At 43.1% G+C, this 24,220-nt stretch overlaps 1 protein-coding gene across 5 annotated transcripts in view; it reads left to right on the plus strand.

The window, feature by feature from the left end:
* FBXL20 (F-box and leucine rich repeat protein 20) overlaps window positions 1–24,220 on the plus strand; it is a 43,784-nt gene that overhangs the window by 9,080 nt on the left and 10,484 nt on the right. For 4 of the 5 annotated variants that reach the window (XR_012996870.1, XM_076356483.1, XM_076356484.1 and 1 more), the window contains exons 2-8: window positions 7,711–7,772; window positions 15,084–15,138; window positions 17,526–17,600; window positions 20,057–20,151; window positions 20,616–20,684; window positions 20,876–20,971; window positions 22,275–22,401. Coding sequence is in view for 4 of the 5 variants with exons in the window: in XM_076356483.1 (XP_076212598.1) it covers window positions 7,711–7,772; window positions 15,084–15,138; window positions 17,526–17,600; window positions 20,057–20,151; window positions 20,616–20,684; window positions 20,876–20,971; window positions 22,275–22,401 (579 nt within the window). In the remaining variant the exon portion in view is untranslated. The remainder of the gene's footprint in view (window positions 1–7,710; window positions 7,773–15,083; window positions 15,139–17,525; window positions 17,601–20,056; window positions 20,152–20,615; window positions 20,685–20,875; window positions 20,972–22,274; window positions 22,402–24,220) is intronic. The other variant, XM_076356486.1, reaches the window with a different exon arrangement.

Raw genomic sequence — 24,220 nt, forward strand, 5'->3', positions numbered from 1 at the left:
CTCTAATAATTGCAGTCTGTTTTCTGTCTTGGTTTTAAGTGCTTAATTTCCTGTGGTTATGAGCAGTTGTGGAGGGTCTGGCCAGCATTTGCTTGTGGACCAAGAATAGTGAGTTCTAGGTCTAAACGACAGCTAAAATTTCATCCTCAGCACATGGATGCCTTTTTCTTTTTTGTTTGTAAGGCTGCTGTAAGAAGTTTGTCTTAACACCGTTTCTGTTATGCAAGTAAACAAGTTGTGGTATATTAAAATTATAATATTTACTAATATTTCATAGATTTTTAAGAGGGTATGCTTTTAAATCCTGTATTGTTTATTTTGCATGAAGTCTGCTTAATATGGAGACATAAAACACTTTATTGGTTGCGTTTGTACTTACTTTCAGAAATGTTTATCGTTTTCATTTCCTATTGCCCACCTGTATGGGTGTCTCTCTGTTTGGCTGGTTGTTTTTTGTACTGAAAATGGATGTCCATCTTCTTTCTTTCCCTCCCTCCGCATCAACCCGATCATGTCCTCGGCCGTGTTGTTTGTTAGTGCTTCTTGGGCTGTTTCGGATTTTCGGTCTGCGTTCTCAAGGGGCTGGGCGTGCCAGACCCCATGTTATTTTTCACTTGAGTGATCATTAAGGTGTGAACTGCGGGCCTCGGCGTAACGACTGATTCGAGTGCCTTTGCTAGCCTTGCAGCCACTAATTCTGTAAAGCTCCAAGTAAGCTTCTTCCCTTTTTTGCCATTGAGCTTTGAATTTTCCGCTTTAGAAGAAAAGTGCTCGAGTTCAAAGTCCGCATCTAGGCTAACACTGTGTGCTCAGTTGTTGGCTTTGGCACCGATGCTTCTGAAGTTAAGCCTCGTGTGATTTTTATATATTTTTAAGACCAACCATCCCCCTCCCCGTGCCGATGCCAGATGCAGTCTGGGTTGAAAACCAGCTGTGTTTGTCGGCAGCGCAGTAAGTACTTCCACCCTAGCTGATGTATGCAGTGGCTGTGTTACACTGCTGGCTCGCCGGTGTTTAGCTTGCATCGAGTACAGACGTGGACAATTACTTCATATCCTGTTAATGTTGATGGTAGGGTGTTCCTTGTCCAACTGAACATACTACTATTAACTTAAGTTCTTCAGTACTTCTCAGGACGATGCAGGCCTTGAAGATTCCTGCCTTTGTGCATGATGGTGTTTGTGTCCAGGTAAAAGACACAAAAAAAGACGAGAGGGGTGGTGCTCCTTTCCTCCTCAGTGCCCATAACAATATACGTTTTAATGCAGAAACAAGCTCCGCAAACAGTCAAATTGAAAGTGAAGCGAGTCCTTGTGATCAGCCTTGAAACTTTATGCCCGTAAATTCCCTGGTGCTTGTTGGCAAAGCAGGATTTTGGTAGTGCTGGGACATAGCACCTTATGTTGGTCAGTTCAGGGTTGGAAGTTCCAGTGTCGGAGCTGCTTGGAGTATGTCAGTGTTCGTATGTCTTAGAGATGCGCCTTAATTGTAGACCACCCGCGTTACGCTGCAAATCGACTCTGTCCTTTTTCTGCTCCTCGTCTCTTTAGTGGGCAAAATTCTGTGTCACAAAATGTTGGGAAAATTGATGGTGTTTTTCGGTACCTGCTGTCGTATAGGCAAGGCAGTCTGGTGTGTCTCTGTGTCTGAACTGCACTTTATTGAAAAACGTCCCTGCTGCTGTTCTAGTGGAAAGTCTTTTTGGTATGTCAGACGAGTAAACTGTTGTTCTCTTAAAAATGCAGACAGTAACTTAAGAATTGCTTACAGAGAGTAGTTTTGAGCATTTAGGGTAATGTAAAATAAATGTGCTTTGTATTCTGTACATTAATATTCCTAATCACTTCCAGTAAACTGTAAATGTTGAAATAACTCATTTGGAAACTTCTCAAGTGTGTTTTTCCAAACACAAAAAAGTGAAAAACAAAACTTTTGTTCCCCAAAGGAACACCCCTCCAGCCCTTCCCCAACAATAAAATTAAAGCCATTGCCAGACGTGACATTTACAGGAAAGCATTGCCCCCTCCCTCTGCCAGCCCAGACCGCAGAAGAGCTCTGCAGCCAAGAGCCTGCTCAGAGCCGGGGTCCGTAGCAGCTCATGTGGAGTTTTTCCGGCTCTCTATAAGCCGGGAAAGACAGCCTTGTGCCAGCGTGTGTTTGGAGACTTTCCGTGGAACCGGGGGGTATGGGGAGCGTAACTGTTCTGGAAGCAAAGATTTAAATTTTGCAGAAATTGTTGAGTAAACATTCTTCTCGCTGGAGAAGCTTTTACTTGCTGTTGTGGAATAAGTAAATCAACCTGATATTCAGACCTCCATTTTAATACAGCAACTTTTTTCTCAGACGGAAACTTCTAAAATACAACAAAATATACGTTGAGCGTGGGTTTCCTGAGAGGAGCTGTAGGTGTTGGCTGTACTACCTTCTGTATTAGCATTTGCCAGTGACACACGTTTGTGTCGTGTAATAGGGAGAAGTTGCGCAGTCTCTCCGTGAATGCAGCAGCTGAATCGGTCCAGCATGTGGACACCTCATCTACATGCTAAATACTGGCCATCTCCGTTCGCGCCGGGCAGGATGGATAGTGCGGCACCAGACCTGAAGGAGAGAACCAAGACGAGTCTCCATGCTTGTGTGGCTTTTGAAGCCTGGTCTGTGGCAATGCAAGACTCGCTCAAAGGCTAAATGAACGGCTGCAATAATGACACAATACTCTACTTTATATTTTAACTCAAATAATGCATGCCTGCTAAGAGTTGCTTCACTTCCAGAGCTTGCATCAACTGTTGTTCACGTCCCTCTTTGCACGTATGATGAGTACAGTACATCTGTAGGTGTTTCTTGTGCAGGGACACTCATAATTATACACTGTCATCCATTGCACACTCAGCTGCAGAGTGCTGTCATCTTGATCCTGTGTTGATGTCATACGGATGACCCAGTTTGGATTGCTGTACCCTGTAATGAATGGCTGACACGACCGATGCCTGAATAGCAACTCTGTCTTCTACGCTGTTAGCAGTGCCTCGCAGGAGATAAATCTGTTTATTGGCCCCGCACAGAGCACTTACAGACTGCTGCAGGACTGTGCAACCAGATGAATTGAGCCAGTTTGCAAAACTTTTAATATTCTGAAAGGGAAGAGTTGTTAAAACAAATGGACAATTACATGTTGTGCTAAGTGACTTCAGTGTAAGGCTGCAAGAACTGTATCTTTTGATCGCTTTTGTCCATTTATTTTCATAAACTTGCTTGATTTGAAGGCTTCTGGGTGGCAGTGCTCTGGAGAGAAGCGCAGCAGTGCCCATAAATACATCCTGGGAAACAGCAGATTTTTGTCTTCTGGGTTATAATCTCTGGGGTTTCCAGTTAATGTGGGAGAGTGCGGGAAAGAGTACTTGAATTCAGGGGCACCTGGCGAGTTCCTGTGGATGAATGAAGGCTGGATCATCCTTGTCTTCGTTGCTAGCTCCTCTGGCCATCTACTCTTAAAAAAACCATGGCAAAACAGGCCCCTCTGGGTGCATCTCTCAAATGCTGAATGCACCGGACTGTTCTAAACTGGGAGCCAAATAGTTACAGTTCTCCTTTCATTGAACAGTAAATGTAAACAGCACATGAACACTTGAATTGGTTTGCGAGGTAAAGGATTGGTTTATGGATTAAGTCCCCCCGTTTTGTCATTTCTTTAGGCTTGTGAAGTTGGTGCTGAACCAACTGCTGGAGTTGGGATTAGGTGGATCCTGTTTGTTCTCCCTTTTGAGCCCCTGTTGGAATAGGGGAAGCATTTCCATGTGCAGTGCTGTTGAAGTGTGTATATGCAAAATTTCTCGTGGGTTGTAAAATATCTTTCTGTGTGAAGTGTAAAACTGCTAGCAGACATGTGCCCTGGAAAACTCTGCAGGTTCTACCCATATCCTCGCTTTGGTAGAAGAGCTGGGCGATACAATACACGCAGGACAATTAAATCATCTTAACTGAGCAATGACCAAATCCTGTGTGTGCTGTGGCACCGCGTAGCTCCAGCTGCCCAGGGCAGCGAAGTCATCACTTCCACTATCTGTAGATGTTGCTCTGAAGACCGGTAAGAGATTTATAGTAACATAACTGGGAAATGCAGCACTCGATTTTAAACTTTGTCCAGCTCTGGTGTTTTGGCAGGATGTGTTTTCCTTCGCCTCGTAGCAGATTGCAGCAACCTATACTAATTTAATGCGAGTTTTGAAGTCTAGTACCTGCTTCCATGGTGTTTGTTCTAGATTTATCCCTCCTGTTCTAGCTAGAAAAGGCTGTTTCAAAAGAGAAGTGCGCTGCTGGTCTGCCTTCGTCTCGATGGGTGGAAGAGTAAGAGGAATTTCATCCTCTTCCCCCTTCCATTTCTTCTGCGTAAGGGATGTGGCTTCACACAGCGGCAAACTTGATGCTTTCTGGAAGATTCTATGTTTTATACAGACTGCAAAATTTACATACAAGGAAGATATGTTTTCCTGTATGCTGTCAAGAATAACTTATTCTACTGAATAACAGCTGGTATTAAAGGATGTTAAGAGAGATGTTAAGAAAAGCAAACTTAGGTCATTTATTTTTTATCCCTAGAAGTAATTTCAAGAGCCTGGAAGTCTACAATAGCCTCTAATGTTTTTTTCAGACTAGTTTTATTCATGTTTGGACTTGCCAGAAAGTCAAAATGTCCATTGGTATATTTAACTAGCTATACATGCTGCCATGACTTAGCAATATATCCCAATTCCAGCCTGTTTTCACCCAGCCTCTTGTCATCTGAGCACCAAGTTTTGAAGGAAGGCTTGAGAAAATAGGTCTGGTGGCAAACCCTGGCACTTAACAGCCTTCCCGTGGAGGGGGAATTCCAGAGCCGAGGTTCTCCCATGGAGCACATCCTGCCTTGGCCCTGTCACGTTTAAGCCCAAGGACTTTTTTAATAAGACAAAAACAAAACGTTCCTTTAGTATAGTACTGGTCCAAAGGGTAGCTTCTACAGAAAAACAGTTTAAGGCTTTGATTTGCACTGGAATCAAGGTAAGCTTTTCCTACTGAGCAATGTAATGGGCAGAAGTCAAGAAGTTACCTGCGCTTTGCGCAAAGCTGTTTGAGAGCCCTTGATGTGCAGTCTCGGTTAACAACGGGCAGTGACTAGTGCCTGCATTCTCACGGTAAAATTTGAATTCAGACAAAGCCTTGTTGCCAATACGGATGAGACAGAAAAGGCTGGCTGGCTGCTTCTGGAATCTCTGTTTTAATACTTCCTGCCCCTTGCCTGTTCTCTTCCAGACTGGTTCCTTTTCGGAAGTCTCCTACTGCTGTCTGGTTTGCACCTTTAATTTCTCTCACCCTTTTTTGTGAAGGGGGGTGGAGAGTGCTGGTTCAGATGTAAAATTCTGGCCTGGGCAATAATGGGAAAGAAAGTAGATTTGCCTGTTTACTATTGTTCTTGTAACTGGGGGAAGAAAAATCATAGTCTTATTTTCCCATGAATAATTCCTCTGCATTGCTCCTTCATTAGAGCTTTCTCCAGAATTTCCTTGATTTCCCAGCTGATCAGCTAAGCCATCTAATTAGATGATCCAGTCCCAGAACGCGCACATGCGTTAGCTCCTTTCACAGCCTCGGCAGTGTCTGTCCTGTCCCGCTGTGGCACTCTGCACTTATCTGCCAGGCGTCAGATAGCATTCGTGACCGAGTCTGAATGCGGTCCTTGACTTGAGGAGATGCTCTTCTGCCCTAGCCTCTGAGGGAACAGACTTCACAGAATTTGTGTTAGCTGGGGAACTGGCAAAACTTCCATTTTAATTATCTGCAAAATGGGCTGAGTCGTTGCCTGTCTAGTGGACCGTTTAGGACTTGCTAACTTGTGATATCTTCTGGTGGGAAGTGATAAAAGCGTCTGTGGGGGGAAAACAACGCTTTTCTTCTGTGTGACATTTTGGGAAGGAATGCTGGAGAGTTCGTGTCCCACTTCAGCATCATGCTTCAGTATCCTGAGATAATTAAAAAGCAAACTGTGATTTGGAAACGCAGCTTTTAAGTTTGACTGACTCTAAAAGCATTGTTTTTAGTGTTCTCTTGTAATGATGGCATTATTCTGTTGTCAGTTTGTTATCACTGGTTGGAGCATATTAAAAAACTACTTAGCGGCAGCGCGTTAGCTTTTCATGTTAAGCTATGATGGTTTCTTTGGCAGGTGATGGTTTGGATTGATGCTCAGGTGCAGAATATTTGCTGCTTGGAGAAGCTGTTGTCTGCCAGTGAGGCCTAGAGTACAGCTTCATAAGCCACTAAGATCTTACTTTCCTTTTTTAACTCTTAATCTGATCCTCTGCCACTTAAGTGACCTAGCTGATGCTGGTTTTATTTGCTTTGCATACATACAACTAAATTGATTCAGATCACTTAATCAACCAATAAGAATCAGCTTTTTCGGACTGTAATTTCAGCAGCAGTTTTTTACCAGGTATGTAGCTCAGGAAGATCAGCTCTTAGTTGTTCCAGGAGATTAAAGAGAAACTTTATTAATGAAATTAAAGCTCATTCTCCTTGTTCCCTGCTTTGCTTTTGGAAATGTTGAAAGCATGCTTCTAAATGGAATGGGGCATCACTGCTCAGCAGTCTTAGTTCACAGATCACTCTAATCATTCCTCCCACAGGTGTAAGTGTGTGGAGGTTGTTTGTTTTTTCACCATGGCAAGACAATGCAAAGTCTTTTAAATATATGTAGATATTCCTCAAGAAGCACGTGAGGCTTTGCCGTCTGTTTTTCTTAGGGCTCCTTAGAAAAGAGAAGCTTCTCTCGCTCTTACAGCTAGTGGGGTTGTTTTATCTGGTCCAAAAGTCCATTTCAGATTTGTAAGTTGTTGGCCACTATGATGATGCTTTGCATGAAAAAGCTTATGGAATACAACAAACAGCTCTGGCTTCATTGCCTTGGAAGAATACAGTGTTTTCCCAGAATCATCTCTCTTCCTGATGCAGCACCAAAGACCACGTCTCCCTTTAAACCATGCTTCATGATTTAAAAAAAAAAAAAAATACTGCTTGTCCCTGAGCTCCGAAGGGCTGCTCCCAGTTTGCTGCGAGAACGATACGGGCGCTGTAATACTTCAGGCTCCTGCTCACCAGCACTCCGCACCCTTTTACTGTTATGGAAACCAGTCCTGCTGTGCCTGCACCCTTCAGCCTCCGTTTGTTGGATGTTCGGGCTGCTTGATCATTCTTGTCACAGCCCTCCCTGCCTACCCGTTTGCCATATGCTTGTTTTGATGCGTAGTTACCCTTTACGGTTTTAAAGCGCCTGTGCTTTGGTGTACCTTCACAGAACTGACGCAGATGGAAGCCCCTAGTAATGCTGTAGGTGATACCTTCCCATAGTCAGTGCCAGCCCACGAGTGCCCCCTAATTATCATTTACTTTAATAGATAAATTAAAAATCTCAGTTTACAGTTAATCCATCAATCCACAAAGCATTCTTGGACTTTTTTTTTAAACTATATTGGATGTAATAATACTCTTTCCAACCAGGGTCCAATCCAGGAGTTTGAAAGCTTGAGAATAAAGTTTATCTTTTGAGAATTTATTGGGCCAGATGTCTCTCTTGAAATGGCCTCGTTAACCAGCAGCTTCTTCCCTAGAGTAAAGTAGGTTTTGTTTCCTTAATGAAAATATATGGCTGAAATGTTAAATTGTTTTTGTTTTCAGATGTTCTCAAACAATGATGAAGCTGTGATCAACAAAAAACTTCCAAAAGAGCTGCTGCTTCGGTAAGCCTTCTTTCAGTTTGTAAGCTTGGAGACTGTGTTGTGTATTGTTATTTGCAGCCAGTAGCTGATTTTGCTGGTACGCTCATAAATCATGAGCTTGGATTGGGTCACTTACAAAGCCATAGACAAACAGAAGCAGATCAAAGGTCTGCATCAGCAGCAGTTTATGCTAAATATTATTAGGTTTTGGTTTTTAAAATGTTAAATTAATTTACTGGTTGCCTGTTTTGTAGATGGAAGAAATATAGGACTAAACAAGTCCTTAATGAAAAGAAATGGTAAGTATAGGCTAATGTGTAGAACAGGATTCTGCCTCTTTAAAGTGTTCCATTTAAAAAAAAAGTTAGTTCCTCTGCTCCAGTTATGCTCAAGCAGACTTTGTCCTGTTCCTTGTCAATAAGAGAGAGATGTTCAACACCTGGCAGCATGGTCCTGTTGCCAAAGATCAAACAGATCAGGCTTTGTGGATCTCTGTAGACAACTCTGCCCTCTCCCTGTGCTGCCCTTCCACAGGCACACACACACGTGTACCTTCTTAAGTTTGCCTTCCCCCGCGTAGGAGTAGTGCGGTGTGTGTGTTGATTGTACCTCAGTCATCACAGTTCGGCGTCTTGAAGTAAAGTCGTGTTTATCGGTGCTTTAAGCTGAGATGCTAGACTGTAGACGGTGAAGGCCATTGCAGGTGGCAGCTTGAATTATTAACACGAACAAAATTCTTACACTGCAAGAAACTGTGTAGTACTGTCAACACTTAATGGCAATAAAAAGTCTGGGGAGAGGAGCTCTGACACAGGAAACTGCTTCTAGCTCACTTGTGAAATAAAACTAATAGGAAAAAAAGTCTGACTCTCTTCTCTTGCCTGCACTGCCTCCTCTGTTTGCTGTAATGGTATCTCCAATCCGATCAGTTTCTTTTATTCCAGTATTATTCATCCAAAAGCAAGTTGTTTGGCTTCTAAAGCCCTCCTTGCTAATAATGCAGGTATTTGGTTTTTGAGCCTGGTATACAAGCAAATGATTGTCCGTGCCATACAGAGATTGCTGGGTAAAAATCAGCATCAGGTAGCGGGAGAGACAAGCAACCTGTGGGAGGAGCGGGATGGAGTAACATCGATAGGATGCCCTAGCCCAGATGAGTTTGCACAGTTTTTTGCAGGTGACAGCAGTTGTCTTCACCCAGCACTTGCCCTGAGCTATTGGTGTTGCAGCAAAAGGGGAATTTGAAGAGTGAGAAAAATGTCTCTCTGGATTTTCTGGGAGGGGAATTCTTTTTCTGATGGGAGCGAGTAGGTACTGGTATTGCAGATGCAACAAAAGCAGGATTTGCCCTTGTGGTAAGGTGACAAGGGACAGGTTGTGAAGAGCACTGACATGTGAGGCAAGGAGTTCGTGTGGCATAGGGAAAGGGAATCTGGTAGGGAGGAAAAATTTGGGGGGGGGGGGGGGATTTGCGATTTCCCCTGAAGTCCATGCCAAGAGGGGGGTGGTCACAGGGCTCCCAAGGAGCAGGACCTTGATTAGAGTACGAATGAGCTTTCTGGTAGATGGGTCAAAGTGGAATGATCCTGAGTGGGACCAATAAGCACATCTTGGGCTGTAGGAGGTAGCTGGCGTTGAGGAACGTTACTAGATAATTGGAGGAGGATTTGTGGTAAGTAGGAGGGAAGGTCCTGCACCAAGCAGGGAATTTCGTCGGTACGAGCCACGGTGTGGCTGAGGTCTCAGCAGTACGCACGCTTCTGCCCTGTGGAAACGTGTTTGTCTTTTGTGTCTTGGTATCACTAATCATCCTAACCTGCTGTAGAACAGAGCAAGTGTTCAGGATTGTGTGGAACCTAGAAGAAATCAGGAGACGAAGTTTATAAATGTTAAAGTTCATAAGTAATGTTTTTGAGAGTTGGAATTCACTGTTTAGCATACTGTGAAAATTAATTAGTGTGGATTGACAGTGCAGCCTTTGAAAGAGAAACTTGGATGCATTTATCTGCAGGAATCTCCTGTAAATGAGTGTCACTGTCCACAAGACAAAGACTTATGTGTTTAAGCAGTGCTACTGTGTAATGTCTTGTTCTCTGGTTTGTTCATTCTGCAGATGGCATTGATGTCTCATGTGTGGTTGCAAAGTGGAAAGCTGTACTTGACCAAAATAAAGAGTAGGAGGGTATAAAAGGGGTGAACAGCAGCCTTTGTCACATCCCAAGATACAGAAATGTGCAACTCCAGTAACGCTTTTGTCTGGAGGATGGGGTAGAGGTGTAAAGCGCTCTGGAGGGCTGTCCTCAGAAATTTCTCCTTTAAACGTGTCCGTGCTTCAGCTGTCATGTCGTGTTCTGCCTTACCACGATGCTGGTGGCAGTGATGTTTGTCCTCCACTTCCCCGAGGGCAGGACTCTAAACAAAACTGTCCTGCAGCACGTGGGTAGAGAGATCACCTGATGGGTCAAAAATCCTTGTCCTGATACTGCCGTACCTGCTTCAGCTTTGTCTCCTGCCAGCTGTTTCTAGGAGCTTCCACCTTTATACGCGAATATACCTTTACACAGTTAAAAATGAGCCAAACCAGCAAAAAAGTGGAGTTCTGTTCACCGCCCTCGTTCCTTTGCTGCTCCCAGCTCCTCTTCGGGCAGCATCTGGCTCGGTCACTCTGAAGGGTGAATTCGTGGTCCACGTCGGCTCTGGCTGTGGTCGTTTCCCCAGAAGGGGCATCGTGTCCCTGTTTCCCTGCGCTGGCATTAGCGACGCCCTGTTGAAAAGGTACATTCATTCCTTGAGGGCTGCCTGCCAGTCGCTTTTTCTTGTCCGCAAGCCAAACCCCAACCCCAAGCCTGGCTCTTCTGTGGCAGTGGTGGTCTCTGCTGGTTTCCTGAAGAAGGTTTACTCTCAGCGTGACGTGGGGCTGCTAAACAGCTTATGCTTGGCAGGGTGAAGGGGACTAGGCTGCGGGAGTTCGTCTTTTCCTTGTTGGTTCATGGGCAGGTCAAGCAGTTTTCAGTTCTCTCCTGGCGTAAGCGGCTTTTACTCCATGCCACCTCCTGCTGCCTGCTAGCCCATTTTCAGCACATCCAGTCACTGGCACTGGCTTTGCCATCTGACCTTCAAGCCCCGTGTTGATTTATTCCTCGGGAGCTTGAGTTCTGCTTGGGACAAGGAAGCGACAGAGCATGTGGAGTACCGGTGAGTTGGCAGCAAAGTTGTCGTTTCTCTCCTCCTGGCCAGCCCATCAGCATAAGATGAGTATGGAGCGAAATTTAACTTGAATTGTGGGGTCGCTGACATAAACTGGTGTTGATAATTTTAGAAGGCTAAAGGTCTAAGCTAGCTCACCTCAAAGCCCGCAGCATCCAGGGATTTCATTAGAGTTTTGACCCTAATCTAATTAGGGTGGCAGTGGGAAAGTGAGGAGTCCTAGAAAACCCTGAGTGGATTAAGAGGTTGAAACCTGAAAAATGCTCTAACTGCAGTGTGTTTTAGCTAAATTGGCTGGTGGTGGACTGTTCAGGCAAAGCTCTAAACATAGCGAGTTACTTTGCAGGGGAATAATTTAATCTGCTGCAATACCAGACTTGTTTTAATTCCTGTTTGGAATACACAGTTTGCCTTCACCTATGATCAGTTTGATGATAGTTATTGGTGTGGATTATTCTCTTACTGTCAACTCTGAAGAGTAAGAAGACCAATGTAAGAGTACAGCAGTCAGCTGTTGAGCAAAACAGAAATCCTGTGTGTTGGGTGTAAAAATAAACATCCCAGCTATGTGCCTTTTGATCGATTAAGGCAGAATCAGGAAAGCCATTATTCAGGTAGTACTGTTCAGCCTGCTGCTACTTGCTCTTCTCTTTCTTTCACCGCACAAACTGAATCTGACCAGAGCAGGAGATATTTTCAAAGGGGTTGGTGCTTTGGAACAATTCCAGGAGGAATTGTCCCTCTGTTACTGAGAGTCAGAGGCTGGAGCTGACTAGTTAAGTTGCATCCAAATTTCCTGTCAGCCCAGTACGTTTCCTCATTGTCAAGTCCAGTTTTAATTGAGCCATAGGCTACTAGCAAGAATGCATATTATTTCAAGTGAACATATAGATTACCTTTGCTTTATTTTATACTGTGCAGATTGCTGAAAAGAGACCCAGCATTTATGACCCGTGCTGTACTCCTGTTGGAAGACAACGTCTGCTCAATCGTTGTTTAGCCTCGTGGGCAGCTTGTTTGTGGGTTTTGGGTTTTTTTGTTTTTTTTTTTAAATGTTCCCCAACAGCTCCTTGGAGAAGAAAAAAACTGTCCTCAGGGCTGCATTGGAAAACTTAGCTTGGGTCACTGTGCCTGCAAGATTGTAACTGTGCTCCTGCTGTTCCCGCCGGTTCGTGTGGAGGGTTGCAGTTGGAGCCAATTCTGAAATGACCGAACTACACAGCACAGTAGTGGCTGCTGCTGAAAAAGTAATTTTTGCAGTCCGATTCTGCTGAGTCATTGGCTAATATTTTTGAAGAAATGCAAGAGCAGTTCAGAAAATGCTGGAAAATGCTCTTAAGCTTTTCAGAGCCAAAGTCCCTGAGTTAGACAACAGGGGAACTCCTGGCCAAGCTCAGCAACGTTAACCTCGGAGGTGAGAGGGGCAAGCGTTTTGCTGTGTTGACAACCCTTTTACTGTGTGGGCAGACTGGGAAGGGAGGAGCAGGAGCAGGAAGTAGAAAAGAATTTGGCCAAGACCTAATAGCCCTGATAGAGGGGTGAGAAGGTTATTAATAGCCTGGGATTTCCATGGAGAAAGCGACTTTAATGAAAATCCAGAAAGCTTGCGTAGTTATTGACCTAACCGCTGTTCCCATGGAGTTTGATATTTTTTTGCTCCTGTGATGGGAATCTAGGCTGAAAGTAAGAATTTTCCCCAGCTTCTATCATTTCCCCAGGCTTTCCTTGTATTGTTGTACATTGACATTGTGCTAAATAAATCCTCAGTGCTCACATACATGCATGAATAAATGACATTGAATTCAAGGGAAGGACTTGTCTGTAAGCAGTTGAAAGTGAGCCTGGAACTGCTTCTGAAATCCAGAAGTGGGTTCCCAAAACAGCGTTACGGTAAAGCGCATATTGGCTCCTTTCCAGACCTCTTAACTGCGTATATCTCAGCATGTCACTGTAAATTTTGTCTCATGATGAGATGCATAAGGAGCAGATGAGAAGTATCTTGAACCAGACTCCTTGAATCTGTGAGCGTCTTTGGGCAGTGTAGAAACACAGGAGAGCGCGTGGCTGTTCATTCTGCTATATCCTGACTTAACTGAATGTTTGACTGTTACGCTACGTGATACCTGTAAGCATCTGTGTTTTGATAAATAATCTGCATTCATCCTTTATCCGTAACATCCTTTTCTCTTCTTCCGCCAACATTGATGTTTCTAAAGTGCTTTTGATATACCTGCTAGTGAGGAAAGCTTGGTCATGCAATGGTTGTATCATATCATCTCAGCCTTGCTTGTGTCCTCTCCTAAAATTTGAAAATCCAGGATTTGCTACTTGTATATAACAATATATAAATACATGAGCGTCTGCGAAGGTGTGCAGCGCGCTTTAAGGTGCATACAAAACGTGGTGTCGGTAGCAAAAGCCTGGATAACCCCTCATCGTTTATCTCTAGGACAAAGTGCAGTTTATCTGTGATGCACATGAAGTTTGTTCCTTGCTCTCAGCACCTCTTCCCCCAGCTTTATCAGTATCTCTGCTATTCATTCAAATGTATTCTTTGTACCTACCTGGGGAGACGAATACATCATACGGCTTTCTTGGTTTTTATATTAGAGTTTCAGTAGCACGTTACTACAGGGTGTTTAAGTTTATAAGTAGCACAAAAAGAACACGCTGCCAGCAACATCTTCTCATTTCTGAGTCTCTTCCAGCACAGGCAGGTCTGCTGAGAATACAGGAAAGCTTACGTACGCCCCTCTCCAAGCCCACGGTCTTGTAGGGAGATGACTCAAGTGTTGCAGGTATCCAAACAATTGCTAATTTGGGCATACGCCGTTCTCTTGAGAAAGTCTGGAGAGTTCTGGAGCAGTGGAGTTTCGTTTGTTCTCAGAATTTCTCCTGGACAACCATACTTTATCTGACAAGAGTATTTTATCAAATAGTGTATAGCACCGGAATAAAATTGCTTGCCCCGTACCTTTAACGCTTGCAACTGATAACATTTGCCTTCTCTTTCTGGTGGTCTTCAAGTTTAAAATATTAAAGCGTATGTGCAAGTGTTTTCTTGCAGTCAAACACTTGTGTTATCTTTGCAAAAACATTTCATCCTACAGTTTTATAATTGCTGTCAAAGAGAATGAGACCTTACTGTCTTTCTGCTGCCCACTTGACTTTCTCTGTTTTGTGGCGTATGATTGTTTGAATAACTATAAACCATAGAATAACCATATTGATAAATTTGTACTGATTTGGGAGCTTTAAATGGGCTTGGTACTTCCTGCAGTCACGGATAGGGGTGTGCGTGCCTGAGATAAAAGCATGGATGTCTTAGCCCAGTATGGCATTGCAAAGTATTACTGTCTAATTCCTTTATCCCAATAAACAGGACAGCAACACCAGGGTGTTGGCCAGAACACTTGGGTGTGCCCTGGCAGAGGAGTGACATACCACAGAGGAGTGACCGCATCGGCTCAATCCTAAATGCGTCTCTCCTAGACACTGTCCTGACACAGTCGAACGAATCATCTGGCTGTGCAAGTTGCTTTGCAGCGTTGCGGAGCAAAATACTCCTCCTGCCTCTGTGTTAACAACACTTCATATTTAGCAGAGCTGTGTGAAAAAGAAGAAATAATCCGTGCACTGAAATCAGGCTGTCGTGTTGCTTTGATCTATTAACTGTTAATTATTACACCGCCCGCTTTTGGAGAGCTGTTGCTGAAGATGTTGGTTTTGTTGAACAGCGGTGCCGGGCAGAGCGATGCTCCTGTGTCGAGCAGGAGCCAAAACAGCCCAACGTGACTGTTTGTTCTGCCATATCCTGACTTAACTGAGCGTTTGACTGTTAAGCTACGCAATATCTGTAAGTGTCTGTTTAGATAAATAATCGTTCAGTTTACTGTCAGTAAATACTACAAGGTGTGAGATTAATATTTCACAGTGGCTCAGTAGCTGTGTTTTGCTTTCATTTGTTAACTGCTAGGTCTGCGCTTCTTTTCACAGTTCTGCTTTCAACTGAATTACAAAGAAGTTTTGCTGTCTCCAGTCCTTTTTTTTTTTTTCCTTTGTTTTCCACGTTCTCTTTGTTTTAAATGTAGATAACCAATAAGGTAACTTTTATTTCTGTTACAGAATTTTCTCTTTCCTGGATGTGGTCACTCTGTGTCGTTGTGCTCAAGTTTCCAGGGTAAGAACCTTCCTCCTTGCTGGTGGATTTTAACAGTTGATTGGATTTGGGTGACAATCCTTTCGCTCCAGCCTTCCCTAGCACGTCAAACCGGGAGGATTTGTACCAGGGAGCTTTGTGCAACTCAACTATTGTTATTTAGTGTCCTGTATTAACGCCGCAATACCAGAAACTTCTGATGGCACCAGTGAAGGGGGACTCAAAGCTTGCATGCCATTTTGCCCCGTGTCCCAGGCCCTGAGCAGGTTACAAAGGGGAGGTGGCTGACTTTTTGCCCAAGAACTCTCCAGTCAGCCTGGGTTTGTACAGGAGGCCTGTGCTGATGAAAATACCAAAGCTGGATGAGTCTAAAATGGCATCGTGTGGTTTTTGGTGGGGATATAGAAGTTTTGATTCGCAAAGATGCTGCACAGTCAGTGAAAGCTTGCTTTCCTGCTTGGATATAAGCATGGAAGACAAAAATGAGTGTCTGTTTTGTTTAGGGATGTTTTTTTCCTTAAGTAGCTCATAGTTTTGTGGGCTTCAGCTAATGAAATCCAGCTTGGATTATTTGCTTGGGAAAATTCCTCCAACTACAGGTCCAGTTATCTAGAGCTACCAGATCTGTTCAGATAGTTTATCCTGCCAGTATCTAAGAAGACACACAGAGGAAGCATTACTACAGCAAGAGTGGAAAGTCGGTTACACGGAAAGGTGTTTGTAGTGGTGTGTTCACTGTACTGGCAGAGCCGGTGCTGAGTGACACCTGTACAAAACTGATCAATCTTTGAACTATAACTTGTTTCACTATTCGGAGTACATAAGAGTTAAAAAAAAAAAACAAAACCCTTATGCTTAAACATTTTTAATTGCACTAAAAAATACCCTGTGTGATGTCTAGGCATTACAGTTATCATCCCATGTTCTCTGAATAACGTAGGTCTTCTAGTGAAAGATATTCCAGCTGAAACTCACTGCTCCAGCAGAACAATATTGACCAAAATGGGCTGTCAGATACTTGCCAGTGTCAAGACGTACTCCCATTTTTGTCGCTTGCTCCTGTTTACGCAGTCCGCGGGGCATCAGAGAACGTATTAGTCATTATGTGACACAGCATGTGTTGTAAAGGACTAAAATATCTGCGCAGAGCTACAGAAAGGCTGTATGTAATGTTGCCTACATTAGACATTAAAATATGCTGTGTTATAACTTGCATCCACTGATGCATTTCTTTTCCACTGGAGCTATTACTTTTATCATGACAGTAACTAGACCTTAAAACAAATATCAGCAATGAGATTTAAAATGCAGAAAATCAGTTAATGCTTACAGTTCTGTCGGCTGTTCTAAGTCTATACGTGGCTTGCACAAGAACTGGTATATTGTGATGGAGATGCAGCTTAGTGCATGTAATAGATGGAGTATAAAAACATGCCTATAGACATGCACTCTTTCATAATGATGGACTCATGGTTATTATGAGATCTAGTTGTTTTACTTTGATTATGTAATTAAAGCTTCAAGTACAGTACTGTGTTGACAACCTTTTTGATTCATTAAGGACAGAATTATTAACTTTCAGTTCCTGGTTCTCATTTGTAGCATGAACCACACCAGGTTGGTTTGTTTCTTTAAAAAAAACAAAGCAAACGCTTAAGTCAGAGGTAGTAAACACTGTCACTCCGGCAGTGGTGCATAGTTCTCGGGTAAGAGCTGGATGCTTTATCTGGACAGCTTACAAAGCCTTGAATTTCTCCATCTGTGGGACGCAGCACCCCATGCACCAAGCTGTGGAACTGCCTTGAACATCTCTTTCTGCTGGAGGCAAGAGAGGAGGTGTGCGAGATGACAGCCTCACCCACCACTTACGGGATCTCGCCGCATAGTCCCCTGTCCCGGCGCCACAGAGTCCTCCATGCCCTCAGACTAGCTTCACCGCTCTTGTCAGCGTAGATGCCTGGTGTAGGGTCTCCTCTGGGACTCGCCCATGTCCTGGTATCCTTCATCGTCATGTTGGTCCTGCTAGCATCCTTTAAAGGCGTTGGTTTAGCTGGTGATGCTGCAGAGGGGATTAGATTCCAGCCAGGACTGTGAAGATGCCCACGCTCCAGCACTGCCTCCTGTCCTGGGCTCAGCATCTACGCCTCCCCTGGGAGCAGAAGCGGCTGGGGCACCGCGGGCTTGCCTGTTTTGGGGACTTGCGAAGAGTGTGCCGTGTAGGTGAGGGGACTCTTGTCCGAGCAAGCGATTCTGGTAACTGCACGGTTTTCCTCGTTGGCTGTAATTACTTGTTGCTTTTACATCTGAGACAGAATGTTGTTTCTAAAAGGAGCAAACTGTAACTAGGTCCCCACTGGCGGGTTTTTTCGTATTAACAACACATTTACATTTTTTTCCCCCGATTAAAGGCATGGAATGTTCTGGCCCTGGATGGCAGTAACTGGCAGCGAATTGACCTGTTTGATTTCCAGAGGGATATTGAGGTATAATTAAGTGACATACAAACCCATTTTTCTTGTTAAAATGTAATTACAGCCTAGAATGGATTAATACTCCCAGCGTAACCCTTTTTACCTTCCCTGGAGATAGAAATCATTAATTTCAGTTCTTCTTAGCTTCAGGGAGTCTTTTAAAGTCTTGGCAATCCATTCAGCTTTTGAAAATGGACAGAATTATATATCTATATCAAGACTTACTGGCAGTAATAGAAGGAAAGTATTTTTGTGTGTTCTGAAAACAAAAATAAGTAGAATAGGTACATTCTTGTGGAAAACTACTGCTTCTGTATAGCAGAATTCAGGCTACTTTTCCTTTCACTCAAAGAAATGTTAACATAGTGCTGACTTAGACCATTAAGACTGGATGTCTTTTGAAACATGGCCTGCAATATGTCTATCCTTTCCTGTCTATCTTTAATATCAAAAATTAAAATGTAAGTGAAGGTGGTTCAGGGGGACGAGGTCAAAATTGTTCCTAAAAGATGCAGCTTTGGAAATGCTTCATTGTAGCTGTCCTAAATCTGTTAGATGTGGACTACGCGGCACTGATAGGAATGGACGCTGTTGTCATGCTGTTCTTAAAATTAAAATTACATTAATCAGGAAAAGGGACGAGGAAAAAAAACCCTTAAGTTTCTTATCAGAGTGTTATATCCTCTTTAAAACATGTTGGAGGAGGGAGATAGGGAGTGTATCGTTTTAACTCGTTATAGACAGAGGCATAAACCAGATGATGACTGAAGAGTCACACCTCGTGGGAACCGGTGGGAAACACACACGTTATTTGTGGAGGAAAGAGTTAAAATAATCGCTTTCTGCCAGCCGGGTATCCAAGCAGCTGAGACGCACGGATAAAGGAACAGGCCTGTGATACTGTGACTTCTGCATGCTTGCAGGGGTCTAAGTGGCCTGAGGCTTCTTGAAGGAAGTAAATGGTGTGATTTTTGTTCTTGATAATAAATACTTTATCTCTTACCGTGCCTTGAAAGTTCTGGACCCATATAATTATTTGCTTTCCTAGAGGTAGAGCAAAGTTACCGGTGGTGCCTGGTTTGTGGAGGTAGCAGGAAACGTGGACAGAGCTTGCTCAGCCTTGCTGCTGTCGTTGGTCTGTGTAGGAGGGAGAGAGGCAGGAGTGCTGTGAATACAAACTAGGCTTTTCTCATTCTTGAGTGGTTTTTGCATGGTTTTAATGTCTCTTTGTTCTCTAACACCATTCTATACATCAAACACATATTCTTGCATAAGCACAGACTTCCCCTTTTAAAACAAAATGCTTGAATATGTTGGACCTGACCTAAAAGTACCCGCTAGACTTTCTGCTGTCCTGAATGTCGTTTGCTTTAAAGGATCGTAAATCTATCGGTTGATGAAAATTCTCTGTATAAACGTGTTTGAATCCTCTAATTCAAGCATATGAATTCATAGGCTTGCTAGAGGAATCGCAAAAACACGCGGACTTGTTTCAGGTTTTCCAGCCCTTCTACACGGATGTGCAGGTCGAGCTTCAGCCCTCTGTCAGCCTTCAGCCCGGGCAGCGCTTCAGCAGTACGCTGCGGCCGTAGAGCTGCTCCCGTAGCCCCTGAAAGCGAGTGGCCAGCTGTCGCCAGAAGCCCGTGCAGAGATCTAGTTAAGCTGGTGCCCCTGTTTTCATTGTGGTATTACGTTGTACCGAGCCTGATGCTTGACATTTTTTTGACTGGAAAAAGATTATAGGAGAGTATCTTCATCGTCATAGAGGCCTTAAATGCCAACTAGTACTTGAAGAACCGAGTGATGTTCCTGTTCTGTGATGAGCAACCGCGTAGACTGAAGTAGAGGGGAAAGTTTTGAATTTCTGGACACTGATAGAAATATTCTCTCAACGGTTTTTGCACTTCATTCACAGTGAGAGATAGCTGGGTAAATGCTAGCTTGTAGCAGGGTCTTTGGAGGCTTCCACTGATTACAAATTTGAAATTAAGAAAGCATTTTTCTAGATTTTTCTTGAACACAAATGTTTGAATCCCTTTTTCTGTGAGAATAAAACTCGTGGGCTGCTTCTGCCTCATCTCTGTTTTGAATAGAAATTTAAGTATATCCATTTATAGTACATTGACTGTACTTATTTGTAAATCTTACCGCCCACGTTGTAGCAATGGCATGGCTTCTTTCATCTTTCTTGGGTAGTCTGTATCGATGTCCGGGAGCTCTGAACTGGAGGAAATTCCTCAGTCATTAGCCTGAGCGGCTTTAGGTAATTGTTCCTTGTCTCTCCATCTTCAGAAGCTGAATAATTCTCCCTCTCCCTGCCTTAGATTATTATCGTGGCATTTTTGTTTTCTTAGCGCTGTTTTACCGAGAATAACAAACTGTTGTTAATCTGCAAAGTTTTGAATTCAACTTTTTGAATGATCAGGTGACTTTTTGGATTTTAATGTAACTCCTTCTGTCTCCGACAGGGCCGAGTAGTTGAGAATATTTCTAAAAGATGCGGGGGTTTCTTGCGGAAGTTAAGCCTGCGTGGCTGTCTAGGAGTGGGAGACAATGCGTTAAGGTAGTGGTATGGCTTCTTTCTGCTCTTAACTGTGATGTAAAGGATGATTCGGTTTCTACAACCACAGGAGTTTGGAATAATTTATGAACACTTTGGAACTGAGATCTTTAGCCTGTGTGTCTAACTTAAAACATCAAGAGCGGTGACATATAAGCCTTTTTAATTTATAATTTTTTAACTTCACACAGTAGCCATTTTTCTCAGTTCTCATTAGAATAATGCCAGCTGCTGCTACAGGCTAAGTAGTAATTGGCACTGAATTACAAGCTTTTGCCTTTAGGCTGGGAAATCCCAAGGCAAGATATGGGGCAACATAAATTATTTATTTTATTTATTTACTTACTTATTTTGCTTGAGACAACTTTGTAAAATTGAATCTGATGTGTTATGGTTAAAACAAATGCTGTAAAACATCTGGAAATCCATTGCCTGAAAAATACTGTTTTCCCTTTTCTTTAATAAAGGACATTTGCACAGAACTGCAGAAATATTGAAGTATTGAACCTGAATGGCTGTACCAAGATCACAGATGCGTGAGTAACGCTCTCATCTCTGTTTGCCCTGTCATCCCCTTTTCTGCATGTACCATGTTATATTCTCAGTTTCCTTTTTAAGGGAAGGCCAGGCTTGTGCCTGCAGTAGATATTATAACGCATGTCATCTGAAATGTATATGGCTTTGAATAAATCTATGGCATGAGTGTGTCTTGTATGCTCTCTTTCAGTACGTGTACCAGCCTCAGTAAGTTCTGCTCTAAACTCAGGCACCTTGATTTGGCTTCCTGCACTTCCATAACCAACCTCTCTCTGAAAGCACTGAGGTAGGAGTCAACAACGCTGACTTTTGCCCCTTGATTCCAGATAGCGTGACCCACCATTGCCCCGTGTGTCTCGTGTGCCTTGGAGGAGACTGACACAGGCTGAGGTGTAACTGTGATTAGAGCTCGGGCATTCCCCAGCAGAGCTCAACATTCACACGTTGTGCCTCCTGGTTTGCCCAGACAGAGGAGGAGGAGGATTCAGTAAAAGCTGCCCTCGACCTTGTTTGTATCGGTCCTGATAGTTATTAACAGTAGAAGAAGAGTTATATTCTGTTGAAGTCTCGGAGGAGGGATTTTGGGGGAGACAAAAGTCTTAGTCTGCCTTTTTAAAGTGCTCGTTTACTAACAGTCAACTTCATTGTAAGTGTACCATTGTGTACTTAGCAATTGTTTACATAGCTAGAAGGTGAACACCAGCATGTGACTATTTGTCTTTTTAAACTGCTTAGGAGACATATAACTGCTTAAATCTGCTAAATGGAATTGCCAAGTAATCTAGAAAAGGAAGGGACAGACAGACATTGGTGGGAAGATATTGGGACAGAGAAAAGGAGGCAAAAAAAACATTAAAGGTAACAATAGAGGCCAAGCTATTAAAAAAAAAAAAATTCAAGTGATATACCAGTGGAATAAAAGAAAATACAGGAAAGCTGTATCACGGGGAAAAAAAACTGGAGGATGAATCTAGGTACCAGAAGAAAACACAGATTTGAAAGAACAAATGAATGATTAAATTATTTTTGTAGCTACATTAAAATACTTCGAGCCTGGTTTTTCCTTCCCTTGAGGGTCTTCATCCTTGTCTCTCATTTCACACGGTCAGATTTGTGCTGCAGCATCTTAAATACATGACAGCGTGTATATCTCTCCCTAATTACAAATTACACTTGAGTGTTACTTCGACTGGCAGCTATTTGCAAACGCAGAGTTACACCTGGAAAGTTAGAAGCAGCATGGCAGAAATCGACCCTATTTCTGGTGTTCGTTGAGGGTGGTTTGGTTGTATTCAGATCCGGAAAGCCCATAGTGTCTGTCCTCGTGTAGGAGCTGGGAGGTGTCCAAAATGGGATAAATCGGTGGTCTTTTACCCTGCTTTAGAGCTCCTGATACTGCCTCTGGAGAGCTCTTCGCATCTGGAGATGATGTTTGACAAGAGCGTTGCCCGTGGGTGTGGGGGGTGCGGGTGTACGTCTGTGCTCGTGTGGGTTCCAGAAATGGGGATTTCCTAGTTTCTGCCTTGAAGCAGGATTTCTTTCCAAAACAAAACCCAAGTTTCCACACGCTTTTCCTTTCACCCCCAAAGTGAGGGATGCCCACTGCTGGAACAGCTGAACATCTCCTGGTGCGACCAAGTGACTAAGGATGGCATCCAGGCTCTGGTGAGAGGCTGCGGTGGACTCAAAGCCCTGTTTCTGAAAGGCTGCACGCAGGTACGGCTCTATGGAGAGTGCTCAAATTGAATAATAACAGCTGGCGTATTCCTGCTGTAACTGAAAGTGTGGGGATGAAGTATTGTGGATTTTTCTATTTCCAGAAATGTTACATTACTGAAATTACTCACAATCTGTCTGTTGGAGATTAACTGCTTTTACTGAAATTCTTTAATAGCTTTGAGCTCAGCGTGAATAGTGGGACAGTGAACCAATTGCATCTCTAGCTGTAGAATCATTCTTCTTTTTTCCCCATCGGGAACATATTGAGCAAACTTTTATAAAGAGGAGATAACTGTTATTCATGGCTAAACCCATCCGTTTCTGAAGGTTCAGGAAAATTTTAGAAAGCGTGACAGTACTTTCATCTGCGCTGGTGACTGAATTTCCTCTACGTGTCGTTTGGATCTTCTAGTTAGTCAAAGAGAATCACTGTGTATGTGACTCCTTGAAGAGACATCTCTGCAGCCGGTCAGGGGCGTAGTGCTGTTCCCTCAAGTATATCGTATAGCTCTGGAGCTGTAACAGTGCATTTTGAAGAGGCTGCAGAGACCGTGATGCTTGTACTTTGGAATATATAAATGCTGCACTAACTCTTACAGCTGAAAGGGGGGGGGTTGCCCCCATGTTATACTTTTTGTTATTTAGACTAACTTCCTTTAATCTTTCTTTACTGTCTTACCCGGTGAATCATTGAAAAGTTTAATATGTTAAATACTTCCCTGTATTACAACTTTGCTAAGGACTTACATCAATTATGAACTGGGGCGTGGGGAACATCAACCTTGAGCGTTACTCTTTTAATGAGCAAGAGCTCCTCGCAAAGCTGTTTCACAGAGAACGTGGGGCCTAATTCTTATTTTTTTTTACTTAAGTGGGCTGGGGTCTTTTTGATGTGGACAGATAGGCTAGAAAGGAGCAAACGTGTATCTCAAATCTTGTCCTTGAAAAAGGAGAGTAAAACTGACCCTGCAGGAGTTGAAACCTGTGACCCAGAGACTCCCGAGAGTTTAGGAGCCTCAAGGTAGATCTGGAAAATGATCTCTGATCTGTTAGGCCCTTGTACCCGAGCACTGACAGTGCTTATTTGTTTTGGATTTGTTTTTTTTTTTTTTTTCTTGGGGGTAGGGATTCCTTAAGTATGAGTCAATAAGTGCCACTTTTGTCTGCTGTGTATAGATAAACAGCTATATGTTTTTATTTTGCAAAAAGCATATTTCTCCTGTGCGTGCACACAGAAAGTCCTGAAAGGTTGTTACGATAAGCAAAGCAATAATACACTGGTTATGTGCACAAAGCAGTAATATCCTTGTGTGCACGAGCCAGCCCAGCTGTAAGGGCTATAGTCAGTAGTTTTTCTAAATTTATACTACTGTTGGATTTTTAATACTTGAGATGGGTATACATGGCTGTAAAAATGACTTGATTAAGGGTAGAACAATCTCAGCCTATTTTGAGAATTCAGGTCATAGAAACAGCTTGAGTTTCTAGTAATTTATGGAGTCGTGAGTAATATTGATGGCAATACATCCTTGTTATCAATTACTTGCCATCTGTTCTTATACATTTAAGAATAGCAGGCTTTTTTATCATCAGAAAGCAACCTGGATATGTTTGTGCTCCTCACATTGAAATAAGACTTTTTTTTTTTGAGTTCAGTATTGCAATATAAAAACGGTGTTCCTTACAGGCCCTCGCTAGTGAAGCGTTTCCTTAATTCCTGTAAATAGTTTCTGATTTCACTACTTGCTTTGTTAATTACGCATGTTTGATCAGATCAGCTTTTCTTTAAATCAGTAACTCAGTGTTGTGGGTCTTT

This window comes from Aptenodytes patagonicus, chromosome 20, assembly GCF_965638725.1.
Source record: "Aptenodytes patagonicus chromosome 20, bAptPat1.pri.cur, whole genome shotgun sequence".
Taxonomy (NCBI): Eukaryota; Metazoa; Chordata; class Aves; order Sphenisciformes; family Spheniscidae; genus Aptenodytes; species Aptenodytes patagonicus.